The 20441-nt window shown below is 45.4% G+C and overlaps 2 protein-coding genes across 15 annotated transcripts in view; one reads left to right on the forward strand and one right to left on the reverse strand.

Moving 5' to 3' along the window:
* Positions 1-12323, forward strand: part of LOC112433205 (calcium/calmodulin-dependent protein kinase type II delta 1 chain) — a 78111-nt gene extending 65788 nt beyond the window's left edge. For all 6 annotated transcript variants that reach the window (XM_076881388.1, XM_076881389.1, XM_076881390.1 and 3 more), the window contains 5 exons: positions 348-396; positions 7426-7501; positions 7589-7683; positions 9972-10200; positions 11121-12323. In XM_076881388.1, coding sequence (XP_076737503.1) covers positions 348-396; positions 7426-7501; positions 7589-7683; positions 9972-10200; positions 11121-11124 — 453 coding nt within the window. In that variant the 3' untranslated portion in view covers positions 11125-12323. The remainder of the gene's footprint in view (positions 1-347; positions 397-7425; positions 7502-7588; positions 7684-9971; positions 10201-11120) is intronic.
* A 2596-nt stretch (positions 12324-14919) lies between these two features.
* Positions 14920-20441, reverse strand: part of LOC101467899 (ankyrin-2) — a 95562-nt gene continuing 90040 nt past the window's right edge. For 7 of the 9 annotated variants that reach the window (XM_076881402.1, XM_076881401.1, XM_076881398.1 and 4 more), the window contains 5 exons: positions 18953-19036; positions 18698-18862; positions 17958-18146; positions 17711-17802; positions 14920-16934 (listed from right to left, as the gene is read on the reverse strand). In XM_076881402.1, coding sequence (XP_076737517.1) covers positions 16739-16934; positions 17711-17802; positions 17958-18146; positions 18698-18862; positions 18953-19036 — 726 coding nt within the window. In that variant the 3' untranslated portion in view covers positions 14920-16738. Of the gene's footprint in view, positions 16935-17710; positions 17803-17957; positions 18147-18697; positions 18863-18952; positions 19037-19600; positions 19694-20441 lie in introns of all 9 variants that reach the window. The other 2 variants (XM_076881394.1, XM_076881395.1) reach the window with 2 other exon arrangements.

Below are 20441 nucleotides of genomic sequence, written 5' to 3' on the forward strand. Positions count from 1 at the left end.
TGAATATATGAAGCTTTGAAAGTAAGAGATTTCACCTTTCGTAAGACTTCAAAAAGGCAAAAAGGGGGAAAACCAACGTTGGTAATGAGTAACAAGTCCTGACAAGGTCATTTTTGTCTCATCTGATTTTAAACTATCGTTTTGAGCTACACAACACTGAGACATGATTTCTGAGAAAGCCAAACAAATGTCTTCAGCATTGGCTTTGGCCATCTGCTCAATCTGCTGATTTAACTCCAAGTTGTAACAGGTGTTCAAGTAGGTGATGGTGAAATGCCTGAACATGGAGCAAACTGATGTCAGTGAAACTGTTATACTCAGGCTTCCTCTGGTTTGTCCTTCTGCAGGAGTCCAGCGAGAGCGCCAACACGACCATCGAGGATGAGGACGTGAGAGGTAGGGCGGTCCAGATGTAAACTACACCTTGTTCACAGGATGACACTGCTTTGTTGTCTGTTTTTACACTAGTTAGTCAGTGAGTTCAATATATGTCTGAGTACTGACAAACACACAATGTGCCATCATCTGAAGAAACACAGGAACAGATGAAAAGCAAAATCTTTATTTATCAGGAAGCATGTATAATGTAAACAGAATTGGTCCTAGCACTGAACCCTGTGGAACTCCATAATTAACCTCAGTGTGTGAAGAGGACTCTCCATTTACATGCACAAACTGGAGTCTATTAGATAGATATGATACAAACCACTGCAGTGCAGTACCTGTAATACCTACAGCATGTTCTAATCGCTCTAATAGGATATTATGGTCAACAGTATCGAACGCTGCACTGAGGTCTAGCAGGACAAGCACAGAGATGAGTCCACTGTCAGAGGCCATAAGAAGATCATTTGTAACCTTCACTAAAGCTGTTTCTGTGCTGTGATGAGCTCTGAAACCTGACTGAAACTCTTCAAATAAACCTCTGCAGATGATCTGTTAGCTGTTTGACAACTACTCTTTCAAGGATGCTTGATATGAAGGATTGATGACAGCTGGCTCACAGATGGCTTTTTCAGTAGCTGTGGTTCAGTGAATTTAATGTCAAATCCAGTGCCGTTAATTTCTCTCCCAGTCTCTTGCATCTCGTGTTTAAAGGAGCTGATGTGTGTCTGTTGTGTGTTCGCTACAATTGTGACCTTTTGATAGAGCAGATTCTCAATCATTCACATAATTCAGATGTATTAATGTGCATGCCAGCCTATACACGAGACCTTTGCTTTACAATGGCCTCCATTGTTGCTCGTCCCTGTTTCTCTGTTGCATAACTGACATTAGTGCGTGATGCTAACCTTTTGCGCCCAGAAGAAGTTGTAACGATTGACGTCCTGTAGCCTCCACGGACCGTGATCTTCACAGATGACGTTATGATTTGTAGAGAAGAGAAAAGGGAGCCTGGAGAAGTGAAGTTATGCTCTGCAGATGAGAGGAAGTCATTAAAAACACGCGTGTAAATGAAATCAGATGAAGATGCACTTAAATGCCAACACACGGTGAACAAGAAGAACAGGCGGGCTGGAGTGGGCAAAGCTGAGTGTCAGGGATGACTGGTGATCTCAAGAGTGAAAGGGAAGGTGGTGCAGGAGCTGGAGGTGGCAGAGATCACTGGGGGTGACCAGGACGAAGAAGGTCAGAAATGAGCCAATCAGAGCGATGGCTGAGAGTGAGGGTATGCAGATAGAGAGCTGAGGGGGACAAAAGAGGGTGAATATGCAGTTGGCAGGCAAAAGGAGAAGAGGAGGAGCACAGATGAGATTCAGGGATGTGGTACAGCGTGGGCACCGGGGTCACCTTACATCACTGCATCGTTCCTCCATGAACATCGCTGTGCATGCTGTCATTTCCTGCACGCCTTTCATGTTCAGTGTTCTTCATCTTCTGTTTTCTCCATCTCACTCTCCTCTTCATTCCTCCTTCATCTCATTCTCCTCTTCGTTCCTCCTCCATCTCCATCTCATTCTCCTCTTCATTCCTCCTTCATCTCATTCTCCTCTTCGTTCCTCCTCCATCTCCATCTCACTCTCCTCTTCATTCCTCCTCCATCTCCATCTCATTCTCCTCTTTGTTCCTCCTCCATCTCCATCTCACTCTCCTCTTCATTCCTCCTCCATCTCCATCTCATTCTCCTCTTCATTCCTCCTTCATCTCATTCTCCTCTTTGTTCCTCCTCCATCTCCATCTCACTCTCCTCTTCGTTCCTCCTCCATCTCCATCTCATTCTCCTCTTCATTCCTCCTCCATCTCCATCTCATTCTCCTCTTCATTCCTCCTCCATCTCCATCTCATTCTCCTCTTTGTTCCTCCTCCATCTCATCTCACTCTCCTCTTCATTCCTCCTCCATCTCCATCTCATTCTCCTCTTTGTTCCTCCTCCATCTCCATCTCACTCTCCTCTTCATTCCTCCTTCATCTCATTCTCCTCTTCATTCCTCCTCCATCTCCATCTCATTCTCCTCTTTGTTCCTCCTCCATCTCCATCTCACTCTCCTCTTCATTCCTCCTCCATCTCCATCTCACTCTCCTCTTCATTCCTCCTTCATCTCCATCTCATTCTCCTCTTTGTTCCTCCTCCATCTCCATCTCATTCTCCTCTTCATTCCTCCTCCATCTCCATCTCATTCTCCTCTTCATTCCTCCTCCATCTCCATCTCATTCTCCTCTTCATTCCTCCTCCATCTCCATCTCATTCTCCTCTTCATTCCTCCTCCATCTCCATCTCACTCTCCTCTTCGTTCCTCCTCCATCTCCATCTCACTCTCCTCTTCATTCCTCCTCCATCTCCATCTCATTCTCCTCTTCATTCCTCCTCCATCTCCATCTCATTCTCCTCTTCATTCCTCCTCCATCTCCATCTCATTCTCCTCTTCATTCCTCCTCCATCTCCATCTCACTCTCCTCTTCATTCCTCCTTCATCTCATTCTCCTCTTCGTTCCTCCTCCATCTCCATCTCACTCTCCTCTTCATTCCTCCTCCATCTCCATCTCACTCTCCTCTTCATTCCTCCTCCATCTCCATCTCATTCTCCTCTTCATTCCTCCTCCATCTCCATCTCATTCTCCTCTTCATTCCTCCTCCATCTCCATCTCACTCTCCTCTTCATTCCTCCTTCATCTCACTCTCCTCTTCATTCCTCCTCCATCTCCATCTCACTCTCCTCTTCATTCCTCCTCCATCTCCATCTCATTCTCCTCTTCATTCCTCCTCCATCTCCATCTCATTCTCCTCTTCATTCCTCCTCCATCTCCATCTCACTCTCCTCTTCATTCCTCCTTCATCTCATTCTCCTCTTCGTTCCTCCTCCATCTCCATCTCACTCTCCTCTTCATTCCTCCTCCATCTCCATCTCATTCTCCTCTTTGTTCCTCCTCCATCTCCATCTCACTCTCCTCTTCATTCCTCCTTCATCTCATTCTCCTCTTTGTTCCTCCTCCATCTCCATCTCACTCTCCTCTTCATTCCTCCTCCATCTCCATCTCACTCTCCTCTTCATTCCTCCTCCATCTCCATCTCATTCTCCTCTTCATTCCTCCTCCATCTCCATCTCACTCTCCTCTTCATTCCTCCTTCATCTCATTCTCCTCTTCGTTCCTCCTCCATCTCCATCTCACTCTCCTCTTCATTCCTCCTCCATCTCCATCTCATTCTCCTCTTTGTTCCTCCTCCATCTCCATCTCACTCTCCTCTTCATTCCTCCTCCATCTCCATCTCACTCTCCTCTTCATTCCTCCTTCATCTCCATCTCATTCTCCTCTTCATTCCTCCTCCATCTCCATCTCATTCTCCTCTTCGTTCCATCTCCATCTCCATCTCACTCTCCTCTTCATTCCTCCTTCATCTCCATCTCATTCTCCTCTTCGTTCCTCCTCCATCTCCATCTCATTCTCCTCTTCATTCCTCCTCCATCTCCATCTCACTCTCCTCTTCATTCCTCCTCCATCTCCATCTCATTCTCCTCTTCGTTCCTCCTCCATCTCATTCTCCTCTTCGTTCCTCCTCCATCTCATTCTCCTCTTCGTTCCTACTTCATCTCAATCTCATTCTCCTCTTCATTCCTCCTCCATCTTCATCTCATTCTCCTCTTCATTCCATCTCCATCTCATTCTCCTCTTCGTTCCTACTTCATCTCAATCTCATTCTCCTCTTCATTCCATCTTAATCTCATTCTCCTCTTCATTCCATCTTCATCTCATTCTCCTCTTCGTTCCTCCTCCATCTCCACCCATCCTCTGATTTCTCCATCTCAGCACCGTCCCCCTGCCCCAGTCTGCAGATCTACCACCTTAAGCACTTGGACCCCTTCACTTCTCACCTGCCTTCATCCAGCTGCCTCTTACCCACCCCTTGCCTTTCGTGCTCTTTGTCTTCATCGTCTTCTGCTTCGTCCTCCTCTTCTTCCGTCTCCTCCTGCTGGTTCTCTCCCAGTGTTTGGCCCAGTGGTGAGGAGTGCTGCCAGTATATCCTGCGGGCACTGGCGGCCGCCTTCGTGCTCCTCTTCTTCACGTCGTCCTTTATGATCCTTTTCACTGACCATCACACCATGTGTCACTGCGGCCCCCAAACATGCTCACAAGACCCCGGCCCCCAGAGTGGCGTGCCCCTCAGTGACTCCATCGACTCCCAGTGTAAGTCGCCCTCCTTAATGCCTGAAGCTGTGCGCGTCACCTAATTGTTGATAATATCTGAAAATGTCTCTGAGCAGGGATGAAGAACATAATGACTGATGTGATCCAGATCAGGACCTTTGTCTCACGCTCTGTTAGAAAGCTTCCTCACAGCAGTGTGTGCCGTTAGCTCTGCTTCTTTAGACGCCAACTTAGAATCAGCTCCAACAGGTGAAGAGCGAGCGATGGATGTTTGCTGACCAGACTGTTTATGCATTCAACCAAACCAGTTTCCCTGCTGCTGTGGGACAGCGCCACTCACTGGTCACTGTCACCACTACACTTTGTCCTTTTTGCTTTGGCAGCTTTAGGGTTGGAGGTTTTGACTCATCCTGCTCATAAAATGAGTTGTTTCGTTTTCTTTAGAAAGCCTCTGATTAGAGTTTAGATCCTTATTGTCCCTGTGAACATAATGACTGCTGATTGTCTTTGTGCTTTATTACAGACTGTTTTTGTCCTGACTAAATCTGTCATAGGGAAAATGTGACTGATTACCTGTAAACCAACTTTGGATTTATTATTTTGCAAGATTCCAGAAAGAAAAAGCAGAAAAGGAGCATTTAGGTGATCGTGTTCATAAATGATGTTAAAGACGCTGAGGGTGTGTAGTTCTGTGTCGTTCCTGTGTAGGGCCGCATTAAACATTTGCTTCATTTGTTCATAAAGTTAATAATGATGGTGAGAAACCACAGCAGCCCCTGAGCTGTTGTTTCTTTTTGTGTTGTTGTTAATAATAAGTATTAAATTAGACTTTATCAGTCACAAGCCTTTAAAGTAAACGGGAGTGACTCAGCATTCTGACTCCTGCTTCACCTCTAGCCGTGTCCAAGTACTTGCCAAATGTTGCCTTTAATTTTCCTGTTATTCAATGAAACCATTTCCTTCATACTATTCTGACTGAGTCATCTCACCCGTCCTACCCGAGTCTCGCCAACACTCGGCGTGTTCTCCGTGACCACATCCTGAATCTCCTCCGTGGTGTGCCTCTGTTCCTCCTGCCTCCATATTCACCATCTGATGTTCACATTTCTAATCGTGTCCATGCCACAGTCACAGCATCTCCAGTTCTGCTCCAGCTTCGTCTCCTTTCTTTGGTGATGTGATCTCCAAAGCGTACATGATAGCAGGTCTCACTTGCATCTTGTAAATCTCGCCTTTTCCTGCTCTCCTTCTGTCATAAGTAGCCCCTGATATCACTGCCTCGCCCTGCCTGCACTCTACCTGCTCCTCCACCTGCTCCACCCCACCCTTTGCAGCTTCAGCCTCATGGCACCTTAAACCCATCTGCCACCCCTGACTTCCTCATGCTCATGTGCTTTCTATAGATGTGCAGAGACACATTGCAGCTCCTTTGATCATCACAATCAGTGTTTTCAAATCAAACAGCACATCTGTAGCGCACAAGAAGCCATACTGCTGCTCGCTGATCATCACCTCTCCTCCATGGTTATCTCCCGTACTGACGAACTTACGAGTGATCAGAAACATTGGAAATAATCAACACCAAATTGAACCCAACCCTGTGTGCTTCTTCTTTGCATGATGGTGAAATATAGTTTCATTGCACGTTGCATGGATGGTTTTAATATCCATGCCATTTTATTAGGGAAGTGTTAGGTACCTTAATACCTAATAGGGTACTTAATAATAGGTACCATAACCTTAATAAGGTAGCAACAAGTGAAGCAACACTGTTGCTCCACATGTGGGAATATCTCATGGTACTTGCACTAGCAACAGAGGGTACAGAAAGAGGTTCCTCAAACACAGTGAGCACCCAGACATGAGGTGTTTCTGTGGAAGACTGTGGGAACGACACAGGAGTGACCAAACAGCCGGTCCATAGCACAAAGTAAGGAAACCATCTCTTCACGGCACGACGGACGGGCGGTTTGAGGGAGGAGCGACACATGTCGAACTGGAACATCACCAGAGGTGCTTACAGCACCAACTGTCAGCCATCTATCACACAGTCCTGAAATCCCTGCTTTGATGGATGAATGGAGCAAACATGAAAACGTCCCGACACATAAACCTGCGCTGACACGATCGCCTCAGAGATGAAGTATCTGGACTCCCATCAGCATGTAGAACTTGGTGCTTCTGGACTGGAGGTGCAAATAGTTCACACAACAGTAGCGTGTTATTAGTCGTGGTCTGGTGTTTGATGGCTATTCAGCCACTCAGTGACCTACACGCTGAGCTCCAAGTAAAGTTCTGGTTGTCGTTTAGGAGCAACGTCGTTGGCAGATCTTAGTCTGACCAGAATGAACCTTGTTATAAAACTCTCATTAGTAAGAAGAAAACCGTCTGTGAACTGGTCACCCTGGAGTTCAACTGCCAGCCTTTCACAGAAGCAGCCAATGACCCGGTGCAGTTGTTGAAGATGCTGTCTTTGGGTTATGTTGTGCAGTAAGATTCTTGTTACGTCTGCACTGTTTGACTTGATCATGTTGTGTGACTCTCTTTCACTAGTGCTTGCATGCAAAGCCACATCAGTACTTATTGTGTCCATTCATTGTTTCCTAGCTAACCTTCTTAGCACGAAAGGTAATGTTATCGAACCAAGCTGACCACACTGACCTCCCAGCTTTTCCTCCATCTCCATGTAACATTGTGCTATTTAAGGTGGAGCCCACGCTCATGCTGTGACGATGAACTCATGCTGTCTTTGTGTTCCTGTTTTTAACCTTTAACTGTGTTTTCATTATGTCAAAGCTGTCCAGATATCCCAAACTAAAGCGATGTGTCTCTGTCCCTCAGCTCGAAAGCAGGAGATCATCAAGGCCACTGAGCAGCTGATTGAGGCCATTAACAATGGAGACTTTGAAGCCTACACGTTAGTCATTAAAGTACTTGTCAGTAAACTCTCACACGTTCATATGTTTCCATAAAGCTAATGAATGTGTTGCCTGTGTTCTTTCAGGAAGATATGTGATCCTGGTCTCACATCCTTTGAACCTGAAGCCTTGGGTAACCTGGTGGAGGGCACAGACTTCCACCGCTTCTACTTTGAGAACGGTACAGTGTTCCTGCGGGACATGGTCTGATGAAGCATCGTAGCTGTCCCAGTTTAGGCTCACATTTCCTGTAAGAAGTGCATCGCGTGCAGAAGCCACTGTGGAGAGTGACTGCATCCCTTTGTGTTGCACTGCCTCATTCACCACCTGTTGCAGCTCTGACTCATCTATTGTCTTTATTACGTTGGTGTTACATTGGTGTTATGTTGGTATCACGTTGGTATCACGTTGGTGTTACGTTGGTATCACTTTGGTGTTACGTTGGTATCACGTTGGTGTTACGTTGGTGTTACGTTGGTGTCACGTTGGTGTCACGTTGGTGTTACGTTGGTATCACTTTGGTATCACTTTGGTGTTACGTTGGTATCACGTTGGTGTCACGTTGGTGTCACGTTGGTGTTACGTTGGTGTTACGTTGGTATCACGTTGGTGTCACGTTGGTATCACGTTGGTGTTACGTTGGTATCACGTTGGTGTCACGTTGGTGTTACGTTGGTGTCACGTTGGTGTCACGTTGGTATCACGTTGGTGTTACGTTGGTGTCACGTTGGTGTCACGTTGGTGTTACGTTGGTATCACGTTGGTGTTACGTTGGTATCACTTTGGTGTTACGTTGGTATCACGTTGGTGTTACGTTGGTATCACGTTGGTGTTACGTTGGTGTCACGTTGGTGTCACGTTGGTGTCACGTTGGTGTCACGTTGGTGTCACGTTGGTATCACGTTGGTGTTACGTTGGTGTCACGTTGGTGTTACGTTGGTATCACGTTGGTGTTACGTTGGTATCACGTTGGTGTTACGTTGGTGTTACGTTGGTGTTACGTTGGTGTTACGTTGGTATCACGTTGGTGTTACGTTGGTGTCACGTTGGTGTTACGTTGGTATTACGTTGGTATCACGTTGGTGTTACGTTGGTATCACGTTGGTATCACGTTGGTGTTACGTTGGTATCACGTTGGTGTTACGTTGGTATCACGTTGGTATCACGTTGGTGTTACGTTGGTATCACGTTGGTGTCACGTTGGTGTTACGTTGGTATCACGTTGGTGTTACGTTGGTGTTACGTTGGTGTCACGTTGGTGTCACGTTGGTGTCACGTTGGTGTCACGTTGGTATCACGCTGGTGTCACGTTGGTGTTACGTTGGTATCACGTTGGTGTTACGTTGGTGTCACGTTGGTGTCACGTTGGTGTCACGTTGGTGTCACGTTGGTATCACGCTGGTGTCACGTTGGTGTTACGTTGGTATCACGTTGGTGTTACGTTGGTGTCACGTTGGTGTCACGTTGGTGTCACGTTGGTGTCACGTTGGTATCACGTTGGTGTTACGTTGGTATCACGTTGGTATCACGTTGGTATCACGTTGGTGTTACGTTGGTATCACGTTGGTGTTACGTTGGTGTCACGTTGGTGTCACGTTGGTGTCACGTTGGTGTTACGTTGGTATTACGTTGGTATTACATTGTCTCGTGAAACAACGTGGAGCGTTGTGGACTTCTCTGCTGTAGCGATGAATCTCCTGAGTCCAAGCCATGAAAATGGTAAAGGGCACACTGGCTTGTGCAGCATGTTTGGACATGAAATGCTGGTTGGGCAGCAAAACCAACATTTACCACAACAGAAAGCAGTTGTTAATCAAGAGCAACAAATTCAACCAGTTCACCTGGTTGCTCTCTGGAGCGGGTTTCCTCGTGCGTCCCAGTGTTTTCCAGCACTGTTGGTTGATGCAGGTCATTTTCTTAGTATCTGAGGCCTGGATATATTCAGTGTATTTCCATGTTTCCGCAAAAGTTCAGCCGTGTTTGTGGTGTTACTTTCCAACACGCTAACACCCTGTCTAAAAAACCAAACTTGTCTTGCATAAATTACTCTGTACAGTCTTGGGTTTTGTCTTCGTTTAAGTCTGAGAAGCAGCTGCATGCTGCTGCCACACCAGCAGGTCGACACCAGAGCTCAGTCAGCTGATGCATCAGCGTTTTATACGTTTTGTTAAGACTTTAAGCCAGATTTGTCGCTCACTTCAGTCATTTAGATGTGACTGATGCTGGATATTGGCTTGGTGCATAGCTAATACCTTCTATGAAATGTAAATGTAATTTAAGAAACTAACTATTAACAGAGTTAATAGTTAGTTTCTTAAAAAAAATAGAGCCACTGAAGCCTCTTTCAGTTGTTATATGCCGAGCAATTTCACATATTTGTAATTATTAATAATGCATCGGATGCTTTAAAGCTAATATGTGGTCCCTGTCGAGTGTTTGGTTGTGTCACAGTGTTGTTGTCCTCTGCAGCTCTGTCTAAGGGGAAGCAGCCCATCCACACCATCCTGCTCAACCCTCACGTCCACCTCATAGGCGATGACGCCGCCTGCATTGCCTACATTCGCCTCACCCAGTACATCGATAGCAGCGGCATGCCTCGCACCATGCAGTCAGAGGAGACTCGCATCTGGCACCGCCGTGACAGCAAGTGGCAGAATATCCACTTCCACCGCTCCGGCTCTCCCACCGTTCCCACCAAGTAAGATCGCCACCAGATTGCTTATAATGTTTAGACACGTAGGAACAGTTTTAATGAGTGTGTAGCATCAAGTCAGTTAAACCCCAGGGATATTGATCTGATCAGTGTAGTGGGAGAGAGTGGGCTGATGGATCAGGTACAGCTCCTTAACCATAGGTAGGCCAGAGAGCCAGCAGTGAGACAACCCCCCAACAGGAAAGGTTTTAATGGTGACGGCCATTGACGTGTTTCCCTCGTCATCTTTTCTCACTGTTTATTCCCCAGTTTTGCATTTGGCTCGGGTCAGTGTCGCTGCTGTTAGCATGAAACAATATCTAGACCAGGGTCGGCACCTCCGGGCCTCGAGGGCCTGCAGGTTTGAGATGTGTCCTTGATCCAACACAGCTGATTTAAGTTCTCCAGAGGCCTGGTGATGAACTAATCATCTGATCCAGGTGTGTTGACCCAGGGAATTACAGAGGTTGCACAAATAGTCCAGAACATCAACATATGCTGGGAGACACAGAAACCCTCTCAGGTGTTTTAAGCAACCGGCCGACGAGTAAACATGCTCTTCTAACACTCTCGAGACACAAAGCGTTCCAAGTTTTGGTGTCGTAACCAGTAATGTTGGTGCTTTTGTGTAGAGATCATTCTGCATGTGCTGGTGTTGGTTGATCGGACGAACATGTTTGTTTAAATCACCACCCTGCTCGATTTCCAGAATAAAACAGCAGGCTGCTCCTCCGTCACATGGACATCTGACCACAGTCTGGACAAAGTATTCGAGAACAGCGTTAAACATTCAAACGAGACAAAGTTTCCCTTTAACAGCTTGACACGTATTCCACGTCTAACGAGCCGTAATGCCCAGTAACTAGATCAGAGCAGTGGGTGAAGCTGACTGTGTGGGTTTGTGTCTGACTGTGCTCCACTTTCAGCTGAGATGACCTCCACCACCTTCCAGCCTACAGCAGTCAGCTGACTGACTTCTGCCGTCTTTCCATCGGATGCCCAAGCCACGCCTCCCCCTCGTTTGCTAGCGCTCTGCCCTCTCAGTGTGTTGTTTACATTGTCGCTGCTGAACTGAAGTTTATTCTAAATGTAAAGGAGTTCACACTTTGACAACATCACTTTGTAGAGAGAGTGCAGGGTGTTCAACATATCTCTGTTTGCAGCATTTTTATTACTGGTTTCTTGATATATTCTTTTTTAAATAGAAGTGGACTCTAATGGTGCCACTGGTTCCACTTGATTTTAATGGGCTAGTCTGTGAAGCTCCCAGTCAGGATTACACATGTTGTGCTATTGTGATATTTTTACCTTTTGGCACAATGACCGATATCAAACTTTTTAATCACGTTTCTGTTTCCAGACACAAGCCTGCTTTGTTTGGCTGATCCATAGATTTTGGTAATCATGTAATTTGCTCTTTGCTTGATCCATATGAGTTGACTTATCTTACTGATGTATGTTTACTAGGAACTGTAACTACATGTTTAAAAGGGAAACCGTTTGTTTTAGTGAGTTCGGTCATCACGGAGCATCGTGGGAGGAAGTGTAGACATAGATTCTTAAAGCCATTCTGACTCCTGCCAGTCACATTTTCATACAATAATAAGTTAATTATGTGAATCTGTTTGTTTACATTTTACAGTGTGATATTGATGCCTGTCCTTCTCCTCACTTACCTTTAAGAACATCCTCCGTATTTCATCCTCTGCTTAAAGTCGAACCCTGTTTAACCGTGTAAATCAGTTTGCTAAGTTTCATCACTGACCGGGTTACTCATGCTCAACACTCATTATGTTACGCTATAGTTATTTTAGTGCCACCATCTGACTGAAAGGGAAACGGTTGTTGTGGAGATCACAGGGAACAAACTTTAATTCCAGATTGAATTGAGTGCAGAGGAAGCCGTTAAAGACAGTCACAGGTGTGTTTTTCTGTATTAAATAATCACTGAAATATTTAGAGAACTGCTTCGTATTGATTTCTTTGATCACATTTGTCCATTTCAAAGGACACTTTGGGTTTATCTTTGTGATTGAACTGTATGATGGGCTGCTGGTATTTAATGTTGCCATGATGGGCCAAGCCTGATGTTTAAGAAATCTCAAATAAAATGTGATTTATGCCAATGAGCGATTTGTTTTTTCATTCCTTATGTGAACTCTGCATCAGTGATATTTCTGAAGTTTTGCTGCTGATGTTTAGCTTTGATATTTCTTGTTGTGCTTTGATGCTGATTGTGAAAAATCCTGCTGAACCTGCCCGCCCCCGCCCCTTCATCCTCACTCGGTTTCAGCAGATGCCGCCCCTCCCTGACTTATTCCTGTTAAAAAGGGGTTTTTCCTTCCTCCTCCTGTCACCAAGCTCTTGCTCGTTGGGGTTTTCTCTGTTATTGTGGGGTCTTTACAGTATAAAGCAGTAATTTTGTTGTGATTTGGAGCTGTAGAAATAAAACTGAACTAAAACAAAATGTTGAAATAATTTGATGTAAAAATGACCAAGCGCTCCGATTACCACTGTTACCTTCACATCTTTTAGAGTTTTTCACTCAACTCTTGGTACCCCTACAGCTTCTCGTGTTCCTTCTTCCTGATATTGCTGTCATTTGAACCGCTACATCGATCACTATGGCCGTCTTCTTCTGTTTGTCTACCACCACTATGTCCGGTTGGTTAGCCACCACCATTTTGTCCGTCTGTATCTGGAAGTCCCACAGGATCTTAGCTCGGTCATTCTCCACCACCCTTGGGGGCATCTCCCATTTTGACCTCGGGACTTCCAGGTTATACTCGGCACAGATGTTCCTGTACACTATGCCGGCCACTTGGTTATGGCGTTCCATGTATGCCTTGCCTGCTAGCATCTTGCACCCTGCTGTTATGTGCTGGATTGTCTCTGGGGCATCTTTACACAGTCTGCACCTGGGGTCTTGCCTGGTGTGATAGACCCCAGCCTCTATGGATCTTGTGCTCAGAGCTTGTTCTTGTGCTGCCATGATTAGTGCCTCTGTGCTGTCTTTCAGTCCAGCTTTGTCCAGCCACTGGTAGGATTTCTGGATATCAGCCACCTCCTCTATCTGCCGGTGGTACATACCGTGCAGGGGCCTGTCCTTCCATGATGGTTCCTCGTCTCCCTCCTCTTTCTTGGGTTTCTGCTGCCTGAGGTATTCACTGAGCACTCGGTCAGTTGGGGCCATCTTCCCAATGTATTCTTGGATGTTCGTTGTCTCATCCTGGACTGTGGTGCTGACACTCACCAGTCCTTCCTTCTGCTTAGCGTACAGCCTCAGGGTGCTGGACTTGGGGTGAATGCATGCATCAAGACCATGCATGGTCAGTGGCTTCTATCTCCTCCTTTGGCCAGGTTATTACCCCAGCAGGGTACCTGATCACGGGCAGGGCGTACGTGTTGATGGCCCGGATCTTGTTCTTACCGTTCAGCTGACTCCTCAGGACTTGCCTGACCCTCTGCAGGTACTTGGTGGTTGCAGCTTTCCTAGCGGCCTCTTCATGGTTTCCACATATAAGTAAATAAAAACATCTATATATAAACATAAACATAGTGACTACAACCCAAGACTAAAATCTATCCTGTGTATTTGTGTGCGAGTTAGCCAGATTACACAACCAAAGCTTGTGAAGAAGAGTTTACAAAGAGTTCTCAGGCTGTGTCAAAGGAAACACCTACTAACATCACGCACTAACACATACTACCACACAATCCCAATTCAAGAGAGTGGAGACGTGTAAATAAAAGCAGAACTTAATAAGAGAAAATATATCAGGTGTGCAACAGCAGCAACATGTCTCAAACAACGTTGGTCAGCAAGCAGCGTCTTAGAGGTTCACCGATGTGCAAAAGCACTGCTTAGAGTATCTATAATTTCACATTATTACACAGAATTATGTTTATGTCCCTACTTATGTTTGTTGCTCGTTGTGTTTTGCACCTACAAAACCTCGTAGACATCGAATTGACCACAAACTCCTCGAGTTCAATGTTATTACATAGCACCGAATCACAACAGTCTAAAAATGCTTTATATTGTCAGGTAATACAATACCTCATAAACCAAGCTGTTAATGTAAAACCTCTGTGCTAGCTGAGGTCCAACAGCTAAAGCAGGAAGGGGAACTCCAGGCCTCCAGTGTCCTGCAGGTTTTAGACGTGTCAGCTGATTCAGACTGCTGAAGGACCTCCTCTACATGTCTGGAGGTTCTCCAGAGGTAATGAACTGGTGTGTTGCAGGACTGCAGGACACCGGCCCTCGAGGCCCTCCCCACCCCCGAGCTTAAGCCTGGCCAAAATCCCAAACACGTGAGCAGTAATCGAGCTTTTCACATATTTATGACCTCATGTTGTAAAGAACAGAGGACCAAAATACCTCCACAAACTCTGAGACTGATAAATGTGCATTCAAAGCAGCATATCTGACCCTCCTCTGTGTATCTCTGTAACATTCGTAGTATAAAGATTCAGGTTTTATCAGATACACTAAAATTAGCATAAGATAATACGAGTAAGTCTTCCCAAAGCTACAATCATAAAACCGTGTGTACAGTTGGCACTTTCTTCAGCATTAACCGATTTACAGAAAACTCACCTGCTGCAGGCTCAGTTCAGCTTTGACCAGTGTTCTCCCAGAACTCCCAGTGGACAGAAATATCCTTCGTCTTTGCCACAAACTCTTTGAAGTTATATGTGGTGAAAAAATGACAACGGGCATCATTCGAGACATGTACAGTTTTATTGTTGTGCCACAAACACACTGCAGCTCTTTTACCTCATTAGCATTTTTATTTTGATCATCTGATAAAGTCATACATGCCCGCATAAATATTTGCACTGTTAATATGTATATATTGTCATCACCATGGAATTAAGATGCTCCGTTATGAGATTGGTTTTATCTTTTTGACCTTTATTCTTCCAGTGGATCAAAGTAAATGGCAACATTGTTACATGGAAAATATGTAGATGAACAGCAAACACACGTAATCATGTCTGAATGCGTCGCAGCCGCCTTATAGCAACACAACTGTTTGTCTGCGATGGCAAAGGAACAAACAAAGGTTTACCTGTAGCTTCAAAATACATCCAAACTCTCTCACACACACACACACACAGCAATAAATAAAGAAACACAGGTGTCACAAATGAAGCGGGTAAAAGCCTCGGCCTGGGTTTAAAGTGGCTTTAACAGTGATGACAGGAAACAAGCAAATCCACGACTACATTATTTATGTGTTGAAAAACAAAACTAAAGGACAAGTCTGCTGTTACGTGTCTACAAATCTGACGAGAAGCCCAAAACCAACAGAGTGTTACTGGGACCATAACCAGACTCTAAAAGGACCCACTGGTTTCTGTTGGAGCGATCAGTTGATCTAATTAGAGCCTGTGGGCTGTTCATTTTCTCTTTAATCGCTACCAGAGGTCTCTTCCTGTTGATAGTTCTTCCTTCCGACTGTTACCAACTCATATGGTTTTTGCTCCAATGTCTATTTTCCGTCCATAATTTGCTAAACGAGCTTGAAGAACACTGAGACCATGAAACCTGTGATGCCATTTTTCCTAATAAATCAAAGGCAAACTGTCCATTTTCTCACAGACTCAACACTTCATTTTATATTAAAGTCAGTGTTGCAGGCTGGAGGAAATGTTGCTGCATGCATGGCCAATGACAGCTGTGTGCAGCAGAGGAGCAAAAGCAGAGCTGGCGTTGGGTTTTCCTGTAGATTTGTTGACAGTAACAGTCAAAGCTGCGCTTTAAAAGGTGTGGAAACGCTACGAGTAGCTGCAGGTAAGGAAAAGCACCAACATGAAGCACGAGGACATGAGTGCTGCACCGAAACATTCATCATCACTACTTTCTTTCTCCGTAGACACGGCACACACAGGTGACAGAAACAATGCTCCACACGTGCAGGAAGGACAGACGTGGATAAAGTAAGGGCAGATGACTAAAGGTGTGAGCACACAGCCTTTGTGAACAGATGGGCGGGTTGATGTCGGCTGAGTTTCTGATGATACGCATTCACACTTTATCTGGCATTAATCTCATGTGTACTGTGGCCGTTCTGCAGCTGGTGCATGTACAGCAGGTTCAGGTGGGCTAACGTGGTAAATGCTTTGAATTATTTCAGCTTCTTTCCAGTCCCAGCTTGACTTTTTGTCATCAACTCCCCTATGTACAAATGTTTACACGAGTTCTTCAAGAAGAGGCCGGTGCGTGAGGCGAAACATCCGAGACGCGCCTTTTCTTTCTAATCCGCCTTTGGTGCATCGTACCTACATCACATCAAAGCAGCCGCAGGAAGCGAAACACGAACAAAAATCATCAGGACGGTGAGGGGTGGCTATCTTTGGTCACAATCAGAGCGAACATCTATCGTTAAAGCACAAAAATACGGTTCCAATATCTGACAAACCAAAGAAGAAGAAAGAAAAACTCCAGTGATGAGCAGGGACAGAGGGCGGTTCGATCTGAGGAAGTGTACGTCACCAAAAGCTTCAGTGGAAAATGTAGATCAGTGGAAGCAGCTGCTCAGCTAAGGTTTTCATCCTCCTCCTCATCCTCGGTGTCCTCACAGTAGCGCTGGAGCAGTCGGTGCAGGTGCTGCTGCAGCGCATCAGGCTGCAGGGCATCTGCGGTGTTGTCCAGGCGCTCTAGGTGCACATGCTTCCCCTGAGCATCCCTCACCACGGTCCTCTTCTGGCTGCGTGAATTACGCATCTGGCTTCTGCAGGAACAGGAAACAGTAGTAGTTCATCCAGGATCACAGTAAGTGGCTGCAGACTGCCAGGCTCCACGTTTGTTTCATAAAGAACAATAAATGCATCACCTTCATTTCCATGTTAATGAATCATATCGCACCACATGATGCATCATGCTTTAACTGTTGTTTAAATATTTGCATCAGGATTTGAAATGTTTTTCAGATATTTCAGATTTCTAGAACCATCTAAACAAACTCAGAATCATTGTGTTGTTTCCTAAATCCCTAATAATTTTAACTGTATTGCATCTATACTCGTGTGGTTACATGGTGTTGTCACATCTAAAAGGATGCTGGTTTGAGTCCAGCTGGAGGCTTTGTTGTTGGATCAAATCAAATGTGGCGACGCCCTTTTAAAAGAATGATGTCACACATCATGTGGACTGAAATGAAAAACAAGTTCACAGCCTGTTCTCTCTCTAGCCCGCTGGAACAAAACGTGGCTGAAACAAGCATCAGAAACCAGCAGAGCATAAGCAAACATTAGCATATGCTGCTGTCACTTTGCTTTATTACTCACTGGTTGTACCAGTAATGGCACCATTGTTTCATACCAGGAATGCCAGTAATGTGAAATATGTGTGTCTGCATCTATTATTGCTACACTGCACATCTCAGGATCTGATGAAAACAACAGAAGTTGTATAAATAATGTGCGCACGTGTCTCTTTTCTCCCTCACAGACAGTAAAGGTTAGGACAGTCACAGTGTGGTCACACAGCACACTCATGCAGTCCAACCTTTTAACCACAGAACCGTCATCCTGTACAATCTCTTTCTCTACTATATGCGGCATTAGCACTTTTCCAAATCCTCCAGCGTAACTCATTGCCTGGAGGGGAAGAATGAGGAAAGACAGATCAAATGCTAGAAAGCTCTCAGGTTTTCTCAGCGCAGTGATAAAATGCCTGCATTACACCACGAGTGTCCTTTCATCCTCGAGGCGTCTAAAAACAAATATTATTCCCGAGCTGAAATCTTACTCACCTTCTCAAAGTCCTCTCTGGCTGAAGGCAGGTCTGCAGCCAGCGACGGGTCTCCTGTGTGCTTCTCCATCCTCTCGCCTCTCACCACAGTTGTCTTGACAACCTTGCTGACCTTTCTGCCCTGCACTGGCTCCACTTCAAACTCTGACGCTGTGGCAGCGCTCAGAGCTGGGGACTCTGAAAAGGTCAGCTGGGAAGGAAATACGATGTCACGGTTACTTTGAATAACAGTGGACTGAAGTACAGCAAAGACGTGCCTGCAGTTAACTGGATTTACAGTTAACTGGCTCACCCAAACACATCGGAGAGAAAGCGAGTCCATCAGAGACGTTAACTTGGGGTGAATTTCTTCCCCGAGGACATCAGGCATGCAGACTGATCTACCTGAGCTGCAGCCAGACCCTCCACTGGAGCCAGCATCCAGTTGGATTCAGGCTTAAAACCGTCACAGCTGCATCAGGAGGCCCTGAATGATCCCTTGGTTGAGTTTGTTAGACTAAGCAGTTTGTCTTCGCTCAGTCTCACAGTGTGTATATGCAGCACTTCTGTATTTAATATTAGCAGCACTCTCTCCCTGCACTTCACCTCTCTGCTCGCTTCTCTTTCCCCTCACCTGCAACAGGTTGCAGCACTTTGAGGCAAAAAATAAATTGACTCTCGACTGCAGCAAAATAACTCTCCTCATTACCGGATATAAAACACAAAGCAACAGTAGGATTAGCAGACGTCAGAGGCTCTCACCTCCTTCTGATCGCCTCCACTATGAAGCACAGTTCTCTTCACCACCTTTGAAACAGCATCTCCCTCCTCTATCTGGACCGACTCCTGGTGAGAGCCTTCGATGGTCACTTCCTGTGTCTCCATGCCGTCTGGAGACACATATTTACGAATGACCTTCCGCGTGACCTGTTGGAGAGGAAAGTCACTGTAAAGGTTTTCTGTATGAAGGACCAGGTTTTAAGTGTAATACAGATTTCAGTGTTGAATCTTCCTCACTTTCTTGACCACCATGTTGCCATCTTCATCGATGTACTTCTCTTCTGTCAGGGTCTGCAGGGGGATGTCTGGCAGGTTATCGGCCTGCAAAAGACACAAAACGCTTGCTGTGGGTTCACACCTTCACTCACATTACGCACAATCTACAGACGTCAAAGAACATTTTGCAATCAATCCAACGGTAATTAATAATAGTCAGCTCCAACAGATCTCTGTATTTCAAGTCCGTCTGAAAACAGTGTTGACGATTGCTGAATACCAGCGTCATTATGGGTCCATTCAGGTTATACACAGTGCAGCTTTCCTGTTTCAATGCACAAGTATCACTTCCAGTAACAAAAGAAAAAAAACCCTAATGGTGACACGACAACATGTGTAGAACAAAGTGTAGAAATACAAATTTATCTTAAAAAACAAGCAAAAAAACCAAAAATGTGAATCTAAAGTCAATGAAATTGTAAAGGACCAAAGTTTCTAGCTGACTCTCTGAAATATGACGTTCTGCATTAGAGGAAAATGAATTTGAGCCGAGTGTATTATACAGGATTAATCTGAAAAGCTCAGGCTGAAAAAGGAGCAGCAAAACTATCCACTAAACCTTCAACAGGCCACAGGCGCACTGCACTGCACGCAGTCATGCTCGTTTACCTGAATGATTACTCTGCGTCGGACCACCCTGGTGGTCAGTACATCCTCCTCTGAGCTATCAGAGGACAGCATCCCTAGCTCCTCAGCTATCTCCTGCACATAACCAGCATGGGTCAACATAGCATGGGTCTAAACAGTGTCTACAGTTAACTTCTGCAGCCACAGGTCTCTGTGCAATGCTGTGAAAAACTGAGTACACTGTTACTGCTTCCACAGGAATCAAGAGGGTAAGTAGCAGTAGCAGGTTCTGCTAATCAAATGCATGTGAGCAGAAGTCTACAGCATTCAGGTGAGCATCAACACAAGCAATGAACTCAGCAATGAACTGCCCAGATTGTTGGCCAGAAGTTGTTGCTGTCCATCAATCTGACGTCCAAACAAGTCAAAGTGGAAACATTGTTAGCAGGAGTTAGAGGCGATGAGCTGCACTTGGCCTGGGTACGTGCAGTCAGTGTAGGGAAGTCCTGAATCCCAGAGTCAAATGAAAGGCCACCTGTACCGAAGACGCTACTACTACTGAAGAACAAAGGGGGGTCTGAAGTACTCCCACAAATCTGCAACAGAACGGCTAAAAAATAAAAGACTCGAGCTGGGGTAGTAGTCCAAAGACCAGAACTCAACTCTTTACCTTAAGAGAGCTGTGCATAAACAAAAGCATAACTGCACTGCCCCATATGACTGTATCCTTCATAGCTAAAGGAAATTCTTTTTGCATATATTTAAGGGGGGGATTATCTGTACATGTGAGTGGGATGAACTGCAACAGGCAGAAATCAAAGCAAACAGGTGCAAATGTCTCTGTTAAAGACTCCTTACAGCAGCTCATGCATTTCAGCAACAG

Source organism: Maylandia zebra, unplaced genomic scaffold (assembly GCF_041146795.1).
Source record: "Maylandia zebra isolate NMK-2024a unplaced genomic scaffold, Mzebra_GT3a scaffold11, whole genome shotgun sequence".
Taxonomy (NCBI): Eukaryota; Metazoa; Chordata; class Actinopteri; order Cichliformes; family Cichlidae; genus Maylandia; species Maylandia zebra.